Source organism: Crassostrea angulata, chromosome 6, assembly GCF_025612915.1.
Source record: "Crassostrea angulata isolate pt1a10 chromosome 6, ASM2561291v2, whole genome shotgun sequence".
Classification (NCBI taxonomy): domain Eukaryota; kingdom Metazoa; phylum Mollusca; class Bivalvia; order Ostreida; family Ostreidae; genus Magallana; species Magallana angulata.
In genome coordinates this window covers 887,488-899,316 of record NC_069116.1, presented here as the reverse complement: position 1 = coordinate 899,316, position 11,829 = coordinate 887,488, and the positions used below count along the sequence as shown (strand labels likewise).

At 30.6% G+C, this 11,829-nt stretch overlaps 1 protein-coding gene across 1 annotated transcript; it reads right to left on the bottom strand.

Annotated features, from left to right (window-relative positions):
* Window positions 1–200: 200 nt before the first annotated feature.
* LOC128190863 (uncharacterized) lies at window positions 201–2,157 on the bottom strand. The gene is made up of 6 exons (XM_052863073.1): window positions 2,037–2,157; window positions 1,904–1,953; window positions 1,677–1,820; window positions 1,296–1,455; window positions 889–920; window positions 201–678 (listed from the first exon to the last, which is right to left on the bottom strand). Exons 1-6 carry the CDS (start codon window positions 2,123–2,125, stop codon window positions 284–286), a joined length of 870 nt encoding a protein of 289 aa, XP_052719033.1. The 5' UTR covers window positions 2,126–2,157; the 3' UTR covers window positions 201–283.
* Between the last annotated feature and the right edge of the window lie 9,672 nt (window positions 2,158–11,829).

The window sequence follows — 11,829 nt, the reverse complement described above, 5'->3', positions numbered from 1 at the left end:
CAATAGTGGTTGCAACAGACGTGCAATGCGACGGTTTACAATCATAACGGATATAAGGATTTGCGAATTACTGTGAAGTAAAATCAGGTAGAACATCTGAATGTTAATTCTTACAGTCGGCGGAATATCACCAGTGACCGTTTGATGCTCGGGCAATATTTCGTCCCTTGGGGGCTAATACAATCAAAGCTAATAAGTTTGTTTCTTTTCTGAAAAAATTGAGTTCTTGTAGCACTGCAAAGACAATTCGAAATTATTATAAATTGCTAGTCCATAGATATTGCTAAAGCCATACTTTTCCATAAGTTTCCTTTGGTTTTATATTTTCGGATTGAAACGTTTTAAAGGAATCTTTCTTTGGAAGATCTGAAATTTGAACTTTTTTACAAGCATCAAAACTGTCGTCAAATTCATCACTGTCATACATGTCTTCATTTTCGTCGCTGTACTCTGAGTGTGACGTCATTTCCCGCGAAATAGTTATTTTTTTAACGAGACTATAACGCTTTTTGGATTTACTATATTCACATTCTGGTCGCGTAGCTGCATTATCTCCCGTTGGCGTAGTGTTTTCGTGAATTCTAGGAGGCGGTTGTAAGGTAGATGAATTGTTGCGAAAAACGCTATCGCTTTCATATCTTAAACCGTTTAACTGTTGTGAGTTTTGATCTGATTGGACTGTAAAATAATAATTTGTATTTACTAATATCATTTTATCAATTAAATAACTCCAAAAACACAATAGTATTATGTATCTTGCTTACTGTATTTTATAATATTCAGAATGCATAATGTATATATTCACAAATAATTTAATACTCATATTATCATATATCATAAAAAAAGTTACAAGTTGGATTTCAGTTTTAGTTTGAAAATAGTACATACATGTTGTTGTGACTTCTTCTTTTTTCCGTTTGCTGAAATGCCAGTTTGATTAATAAATAATTAATTATTATTAAAAATAACGACGGAAAAACTGTTATCGAATCTAGATAGATAGATAGATAGATAGATAGATAGATAGATAGATAGATAGACAGATAGACAGATAGATAGATAGATAGATAGATAGATAGATAGATAGATAGATAGAAAGATAGATAGATAGATAGATAGATAGATAGATAGATAGATAGATAGATAGATAGATAGATAGACAGATAGATAGATAGATAGATAGACAGATAGATAGATAGATAGATAGATAGATAGATAGATAGATAGATAGATAGATAGATAGATAGATAGATAGATAGATAGATAGATAGATAGATAGATAGATAGATAGATACCAGATTTCGCAGTATATTAACGCCCCGATGAAGGAAATAGAAACAAATATCGATGTTACTCCAATTATTATCCACAGGTTTTCTCCTAGGAAATTTGCTAATTGTTTCTCAAAATCATTCGTTGTTGGATTATCTTTAGTGTAACTTGTTGTATTGTTGCCTATAAAATCAATCCATACAACTTCGGAGATAAACATAGTATAACAATGCAAATATTACAAAAACACGATCTTAATTGTGTCCTGTAAATTAGACAAGGCCTGTGATGCTAACGTAAGAAGTTAAATTTATTAAGTCGATTATATATAAGTATAATGTTTGATATTTGAAATGAGAGTGTGTAATAATAAAGATTAATTCCAGCAAAAGGTGTGATGTTACCTTGTCTTTGGCCTGGGCAAGATCCAGATACTTTATTGCAGGTGTTGTTACAATCTGATGGGCATTTGTTCTGACACTTCTGTCCGAAAAATCCATTAGGGCAGACTATGCTACAATGTTTGCCATGTCTTCCACTTGGACACACTTTAAGATATTATGTTTCATTGAAAAATATTTAAAAAGAACTCCGTTTATTTTGATTAAATATTTCTAAAAAAAAATATTACCTATACACCGATCTCCTTCAAGGATATAGTCTGAACAGCATATACCTAAGCTAAAACAAGACAAAAACGTTTAAAGACATTCTTATAAATGTGTTATGCTATCGATGTTTGATAGTCCCTCACAATACCTTACCTACACATATTGGGGTCCACGGTAGTAGAGCTTAAACACACATTGACACCAAACATCAGCATTGTAAACATATGTACATAATCCTCCATATTCTTTATACGTTGTGTGTTTGTTGTTGACAACTTCCTGGTCTGATGAAAATAATTTGTGTAGGGTTTTTCTGAGCAGGAAATACTATCAAGAATCCTTCTTATATTTAGTGATCGCTATGAACTAATAAGCAGATTAACATTTTCAAAAAACATTTGCATGGAAGTAGTTTGATATTTTACAATACGTTGTTACACCACGCTATGAGATAACTGTTATAATAGAAAAAAAACTTTGATTTGTAGAATAGATGACAATAACCATAACCACTGAAACGCACCTTCACACGGCAGAAAAACTAAAAAAAACACGTTTCTTCTATTTCTGCATTGAAACAATGCCATTTTTTTATTCAGACAAAAAGTAATATGTAGTGTGTTGTTTTCATTATCATAATTATGACTTATGAATTTTATCAAAAAACCGATCTATTTAATTAAAGCCTATATAACAGGAAATGTCTGGTAATCACTCAGTACACATGTACAAAACTAAGTGAATAGCCCCTAAAGTTTCTGAGTATTGGAAGTCACTTGAAAAAATTTTATGGATCTATAAATAGTACGACCATGTTAAGGATAAATATAAAAAAAAATAATGATCGCAAGATTATCATCTACATAATCTAGTTGTTTCTTATTTGTCATTTTGCGCGTATTTGCTATTTTTTTGAAAGTTGAATAATTGCCTTGTAAAGAAAATCTTCACAGAAATTTTTTTTTTCAAAACTTATCTACATTTTTTATGTTTAACAATTTAATGAATTTAAGAAAAGTGAAATTATGCAACACCAAAAACAGATCTGGCCCTGTGGCCATAAAACTTAGACAAGCTTACTTTTGATCTAAGTCTCACTTTTACAAAAGAAACATATAGTGAAAAAGTGAGACTGAGATCAAAAGTGAGCTGGTTTAAGTTTTATGGCCCCGGGGCCTGTTGTTATAAGCTTTCAAGAAAATAAGGTATTGCTAACATTATGAACATTAAAATGAGGCCAATTTTATTTTAATTTACTATGTAATATATCTATTATCCAAGTTAAACAATTTGTTAATTTTTTTTTAAATTAAGATTTGACATCTACACTTGCAATTTTGCTTTGAATTAATTCCTTATATAAACTTTTAAAACAGCGAAAACGTTCAATTCTTCGTGAACTTTTTCATGGCATCACAATGGCTATCGCACGCGCTTAAAAAACGTAAAATCACTGTTATAGAAATGATTCAGAATAATTTGTCCCTGTCAAACTTAAATAAAAGTAATAAACAGCAATGCTAAAAGGTTCAATGGAATATTAATTTCTTTGGTACGTGATCAAACCTTCTTCACAGAATATGATCACGTCACCAACCAAGTTAATACCCCGGTAAACTTTAAAACTTGCGGTTTATATTTTAATTATACACCCATAAATCTAGGTATATATTCCATCACCGATGTTGCTATGCCAACGGGTAATATATCATTTTTAGTCATACCAATATAGCCAGTTGGTCCAACGTTTTTATAATTAATATTTTTTTCTCCTGCTGTATCTTTCTGACTTTGGACAAGATTAAGCATGGTTCGTTGTTACTTTGTATCGAAGTCCTTCATACATCAAGGCCACTGACAATAATTACACTAACTGCATCATTGGACGACATTCTTGTTAACTACTAGTACATGTGTAATACAATATCATTTACAGTAATATGCATTGTCGTATAGTTAATTGATTAGATAAACCAGCCGCTTAGAATATGTTAACAAGGCTCAAGTTTTATTTTTACTTGTCTGCTAAGCATAATCTGAAAAATATATGCTTGGCTACTACATGGATATGGCTATGAACAAACATCAGCAAATTAAACTTATCAAATTACTTTTTATCACTACATGAAGCAATTTTTCAATTTTTTATCTTAGTGTCATCTTTAACAATCCCTTTTAATGTGAAGTTTAGAATAGAATAAAAAACTATTAACAACACACAGAGAAAAATATTATTTGAGGTTTTTATTTTGATAGATGCATCTAAATCTATGTTTTGAAAACAAACTTACGTATACAACTGACAGTGCTTTGGTCATTTTTGGTGAAAAAAATAAGTATAGTTTGCCGATATAGAAAAATATTCTTCGATCTATTATCGTAGCGTAACCTGTACAAGTGAAAAAAATAAATATTGTTTACTTTGTGCTTAAATCGTCAATTTAAAAAATTCATAGATTTGTCGATAGATAGGTCAAGAGAGAGAGAGAGAGAGAGAGAGAGAGAGAGAGAGAGAGAGAGAGAGAGAGATTCTTCGATGTGTTATTTTTAGCGTAACCTGTAGAATTGTTGCCTGAGAAAAATCCTCATTACATTAAAGATAAGTTTGACATGACAGTGCAAATGTAACAAAGAGCAACCATAATAAAACATTTCTATTGCAAAATAAACAAGAAAATCAGCCTTGTACAAACCATAATCAATAACCGGAAAAAACAAATGCTCGCGATACACGATAATAGTTTTCTTTCAGTAATGTGTGTATTTGTGTTCGTATGTTTATGTGTTGTAACACGAACAATCGCCTGGGAACGCATTTAATACTTTATTGCAAGTTTTGTTTAATTTAAATGGGCATTTCGACTCTTCACCCATTTTGCCACATGTTCCTTCTGGACATACTTTAAAATAAGTTTTGCTGTAAAAAAAACTTTAGAAAGTTATCCAATAGTTTTGAATTAACACCTCTGAATATAAAACTTATACATTGTTCTCGTATAATCTGGGTATAATAGACTTATTCTAAAACAAGAAGGAACGAGGAAACATGTTAATGTGATATGCTGTCGATGTTTGAAAGTCCTTTACATTTATATATATATACACCTATCGGATTTATTATAACAGTGCCTAAACACACATATATACCAATAATGGTCCTTCATATTTTTCAAATGTGTATGCTTGTTGTTTATAACTTCCCGGTCTCATTAAATCCATTCTGTGGAGTTTTACTGAGCAGGAAATAAAATCAATGACCCCTCCTTCATTTAATAATTATTATGTTTTTCCATAATATTTCATGAATTTCACATTAAATTAATTTGAAATTGTTATAGCAACTTTTTATAATGAAAAAAATACAATAACAAACCATGAACCATCTCAAAAATCCATAAAACGAAATACAAATTCAAAGCAGAGCAACACTGACCTCCAAAAAGATAAAGGTAAATTCAGATGCCTAAGAGGAATGAGCACCTTCTGCTGACCGGTCATACCCGCCGTGTGCTCTTTTTCGTAATCGGAAAAAAAAATCGAAAAAGTCCGTAGACAATTAGGTGATTCATAATGGTCTAACAATTAGTATCAAAAACGTCAATTAGCATGCGACCCAGTGGAAGATTGTATTTGCTGACAAGGTCGTTGTATCGACCATAGAACTTACGAAAAGATGACTTCAAGCGTTTGATCAAAAGCATTAAATTTGTGGAACGGATGACGATTACATAATTACGCAACCACGGTCATACACGACAAGAAACCACGAATACTTAACTTTCCCCTCATACTGCGTTTAAACAATACCATTCTTTATTTAGACAAAACCATCTATGGTGTATCATTCTTATGAAGACTATCAAATCAATAAATTTAGAGTGCTTTCAAACAATGTCTGTAATATCTATAACTGTATAACAGTATGTGTCTGGTTATCATTCAATGTCCTATATTGCAGTATTTTAATACATAATAATAATGTGTGCAGGTTCTAACTATAGGAAACCACTTGAAGCAGTTCTATGAAATGTGGCAATAACAAACAGTGTTAATGCGGAGGATTCTGACAATCCTTCTCATAATGTTTTGTTTTTTTATTACCATAGCGAATACTCTGTACTTTTTAACATAAAAACATTAGAAATTATGAAGTTTTTGATGATTTTAATTTTTAATTTTTTTTTATTCTTTTTTTTTTTTTGTGGTCATTTTTTTTATTGATTTTCTTTTCTTTTAATTGGACATAGTTTTGATTTAAATATGTATTTAGTTTTTATAATTTTAATATGTTATATGATAATATAAGATGTGGTAAGAGATATTTGTAAATATATTGTTCATATAGTCAAATACTTTAACATGTTTACATCGAAGTGAAGAATGCAGTCAACTTGTCATACTCATGTAGCAATTTACATCTATCGCCTTCATATGACATTCTTGTCTCTCAGTTCATTCGATGAGCAAGGGCATGATTTACACATGAACAGTTTAAATGCGAGACAAGGTACTGACAAACAAGTTGGTAAAATAAGAATATCAACAATCTCGATTAAAGCCATCCTTTTGAAAGTTCTGTGGTCGATACAACGACCTAATCAGCAAACTAAATTTTCCAAGTTCATTGGGATTTTATTTATATCGACATAAGAATGGCATACATCGTCGATATACCTGAATGTTGAGTTGAAGATTACAACGTGTAATACATATATTTTTCAAATACAAGTTTTTGATTAAATTCTGCAACGGTTCATCACGGTAACCTTGAAACCTATTGTTGTTTTATCAGTGTATTTAATATTGTGCCTAATTCAGACAAGTCACAGTATGGAATCTTTCTTTAAACGTTTTGTAACGTGCAACGCGGCAAAGCTGTGTGTTTTAAACTTGAGTATGTCTTACACCCAGGCGTTGCATCAGATCCGTTAACCTGTTAACTCAGATTTTTGTTGTATCACTACAAGAATAATAATACCGATTTCTTATTGATTGGATAACCACTAACTGTGGTCGACGGGTATCTCCAGCAAATATAAATCACCGTTGTCCTGCCTCCAAGTAATAGTCTAAATCCCTGCGTAAACCTTGCGCTTCCTCCACTTTTGCCTGTGGTGCGCCTCTCTGTGTGTGCTCTACTTGTAATGCCTTATTTAGGTTTTACATCCAAGAGAACACAAACTCAGAGAGATTACAGTTACCTAATCCAAAATGCCTTTTTCAGGTCTTATAAATAGCAATTCACTGTTGTTAATCTCGACTTTAGTTTTAAGTAAACCGTAGCAATCAAAAGTGATGCTTACAACGCAGTTCTATAACAATCTGGCAGTTCTGACATATAAAAAAAATTAACAATATTCTCCATGGTGTTTAAGAATACATTTGTCTTATGTTTTGGCAAAACTAAAAACAAAACCATTTCCGTCACCGTTTAATATTCTGGCAAATAGCGCAAAACTTATCTAATACGAACTAAATATAGAGAAAAAGGTTAAATTTAACTTTAATTGATACCCAAGCACATTTGGACCAAATCTGAACAGTTTTGAAGACTATAACAACTTTCTTATATCGAATTTATATATGAATATAGTGAAATGATTTTGAGTCACACTGGCGCGAAATAGTGAACATAACACCGTTTACACTGAATTTATTAATGATTTAAAACTTGAGAATACCCATTTTATCATTTTTTTTAATATATAACTTATAATATTTTTTTTTACATAAAAACCTCAATTTGCATCAAATAATTTTCAGTTTTAAGCAAAAAATATTGATTTTATGTCTTATTTAGTAAAATAATAATATTAGTAAAAACAAATCTTCAAAGAGAATTACTACGAATTTGTTATACGAAAACAATGAATCACAGTTAAAGCAATGTTTATTCATGAGCACCCGGACTTGGCTATAACCGAGTTATACTGTATATGCGAAAGGGATTTGTAAAATGAAGTTCTATGAAATACATAGTATCACCTACTTGTCTTTACACATACAAATCTCTATGATATATCCGTGATATTGTTTTTTTGATTTTCGCCAATCGATGTGAATGTACCTGTTGCATTATATATTGATATGTTGAAGTATATTTAATTGGAATCAGCGTTTAACAAAATGTATAAAAGTTATGATGTTACACTGACATTGGCCTGGATGCTTTATGACAGGTGTTGTTGCGTTTTGATAGACAACTGTCCTCACACTTATGTCAGAAGAGTCTATTAGACAGTGGTCAGTTCAATTTGTTCCGTATCTCTCTGGCTCTAAAATATGTAATGATAAATAAATATCTTTATTAAATGTAACATTTTTATTATTTGTTTATGATTTTGCAACTTGCAAAACTGAAGGAAAGATACACAACAACAACAATTATTAAAAGAATAATCCTAATCCTAAAATAAATAAAGAATTATAAATGGAGGCTGTATAAACATTAAAATTGTAGTGATTATATAAGCACTTCTATATCAGATGGTGGTTTTACCGAGTTCTACAATTCTGCATGATATTTGATATATATCATTGAAGGTGAAACCGACCCTTCATGTAAAAAAGCGAGATAAAATCATTGCAGTTAAGAAAGATTTACATTCGATAAAGAAACTCTCGACTTAAAAAAATCAATATTTTTTTCCAAATTCTATGACAAAGAACCTTACAAAGTTATATAAAATGTTGGATTATATTTAATTACTTTTTTTTTACAGAACTATTATAAAATGGAGACTGCTTTACAACAAAAAGTCATGAAACTATTATTTTGGGGTCAAGATCTAGTATATCATGAGGAGTGTCTTGTTAGTGCTAGGTCCATTATGAAGTCATATTTTTTTTTTGGCACATCTTTCCTCTCTACTAAACAACTTTAAAGGAATTGTTAAAAAAATTCTTGACATTCGTTATTAAATCGTGAAAACGTAATCCCCCTACATATGGTTGATTTGGCATATTTTTAAAGAGGAGTGTAATAACTTCTGCAATGCCTTTTTGAAGAAACTTTTGGCATTCTAGATATGTTTTAATCGTCAAAAAAAGACTCCAACATTTGTTACTTATTTGCTTTTTATTTTATAAAAAATGGCATGATCAATTAAAAAAAGACATACCCCGATCACAAGAACATTGTAATTCAATCTGTCATCAGTATTTCTCACGGTGATACGTTCTTGCGTTTTGACGAAAAATGACAGCATACCTCTTGCGTTTATCTTGTGTATGCGAGACCACGAATACATTGTCCTCCGAGCACCGTTCTTGTGTAGATATTGTAATTATATTGTAATGTTACATTAATTGTCAGCCTCTGACTGTGCTTTTAGCACTGTAAAATCTTTCGTGCGTTTTTACTTAAGATAGATAGATAGATAGATAGATAGATAGATAGATAGATAGATAGATAGATAGATAGATAGATAGATAGATAGATAGATACCAGATTTTGCAGTATATAAACGCCCCGATGAAGAAAAAAGAAACACATATTGATGTTACTCTAATTATTATCCACAGGTTTTCTCCTAGGAAATTTGCTAATTGTTTCTCAAAATTATTCGCATTTTCTTTAGTGTAATTTGTCGTATTGTTGCCTATTGATATTTGAAAAGAGAGTGTGTAATAATAAAGATTAATTCCAGCAAAAGGTGTGATGTTACCTTGTCTTTGGCCTGGGCAAGATCCAGATACTTTATTGCAGGTGTTGTTACAATCTGATGGGCATTTGTTCTGACACTTCTGTCCGAAAAATCCATCAGGGCAGACTATGCTACAATTTTTGCCATGTCGTCCACTTGGACACACTTTAAGATATTATGTTTCATTGAAAAATATTTAAAAAGAACTCCGTTTATTTTGAGTAAATATTTCAAAAAAAAATATTACCTATACACCGATCTCCTTCAAAGATATAGTCTGAACAGCATATACCCAAGCTAAAACAAGACAAAAAACGTTTTAAAGACATACCTATAAATGTGTTATGCTATCGATGTTTGATAGTCCCTCACAACACCTTACCTACACATATTGGGGTCCATTGTAGTAGAGCTTAAACACATTTTGACACCAAACATCAGCATTGTAAACATATGTACATAATCCTCCATATTCTTTGTACGTTGTGTGTTTGTTGTTGACAACTTCCTGGTCTGATGAAAATAACTTGTGTAGAGTTTTTCTGAGCAGGAAATACTATCAAGAATCCTTCTTATATTTAGTGATCGTTATGAACTAATAAGCAGATGAACATTTTCAAAAAAACATTTGCATGGAAGTAGTTTGATATTTTACAATACGTTGTTACACCATCCTATGAGATAAGTGTTATAATAGAAAAAAACTACAAAAACAAAACACGTTTCTTCTATATCTGTATTGAAACAATACTCTTTTTTTTATTCAGAAAGAAAGTAATCTATAGTGTGTTGTTTTCATTATCATAATTATGACTTATGAAATTTATCAAAAAAACCGATCTATTCAATTAAAGCCTATATAACAGGAAATGTCTGGTAATCACTCAATACACATCTACAAAACTAAGTGAATAGCCCCTAAAGTTTATGAGTATTGGAAGTCACTTGAAAAAGTTTTGTGGATCTATAAATAGTACGACTATGTTAAGGATAAATATAAAAACGAATTATCGATCGCAAGGTTATCATCTACATAATCTAGTTGCCTTTTATTTGTTATTTTGCGCATATTTGCTATTTTTGTTTCAAATTGAATAATTGCTTTGTAAAGGAAATCTTCACAGAAAAATATTTTTTTTCAAAACATATCTACATTTGTTATGTTTAACAATTGAATAAATTAAATAAATTTAAGAAAAGTGAAATTATATAACACCAAAAACAGATCTATTTTTAAGCTTTCAAGAAAATAAGGTTTTGCTAATATTATGAACATTAAAATGAGGCCAATTTTATTTCAGCTTACTATGTTATATATCTATTAACAAAGTTAAATGATTTGTTTAATTTTTTTTAAACTAAGATTAGACATCTACATATGCATTTTGCTTTGAATTAATTCCTTATATAAACTTTCAAAACAGCAAAAACGTTAAATTCTTTGTGAACTTTTTGATGACATCACAATGGTTATCGCACGGGCTTATCGTTTGACGGTTGTAATATTTTAAACGTAAAACACTGTTATTTAAATGATTCAGAATAATTTGTTCCTGTCAAACTTAAATAAAAGTAATAAACAGCAATGTTCAAAAGCTCAACGGAATATTAACTTGTTTAGTACGTGATCAAATCTTCTTCACAGAATATGATCACGCTACCAACCAAGTTAATATCCCGGTAAACTTTAAAACTTGCCTTTATATTTTAATTATACACCCATAAATCTATGTATGTATCCCATCACCAATGTTGTTATATCACCAGGTAATATCTCATTTTTAGTCCTAAAATTATAGCCAGTTGGTACTACGTTTTTATAAATAATATTTTTTTCTCCTGCTGTATCTTTCTGACTTTGGACAAGATTAAGCCAGGTTCGTTGTTACTTTGTATTGATGTCCTTCATACATCAAGGCTGCTGACAGTTATTACACCAACTGCATCATTGTACGACGTTCTTGTTTACCAGTAGGACATATGTAATACAATGTCATTTGACAGTTATTTGCATTGTCGTATAGTTAATTGATAAGATAAACAAGCACCTGAGAATATGTTATTTTTACTTGTTTGCTACATATGTAAGCATAATCTGAAGAATATATGCCTGGCTACTGCATGTCTATGCAGCTATGACCAAACCTCAGCAAATAAAACATATCAAAATGATTTGTTATTAGTACATTAGGCAATTAATCAATTTTTATTTTGAATTTCATCATTAACAATCCCTTTTAATGTGAAGTTTAGAATACAGAACTGAATAAAAACTAATAACAACACACAAAGAAAACTAA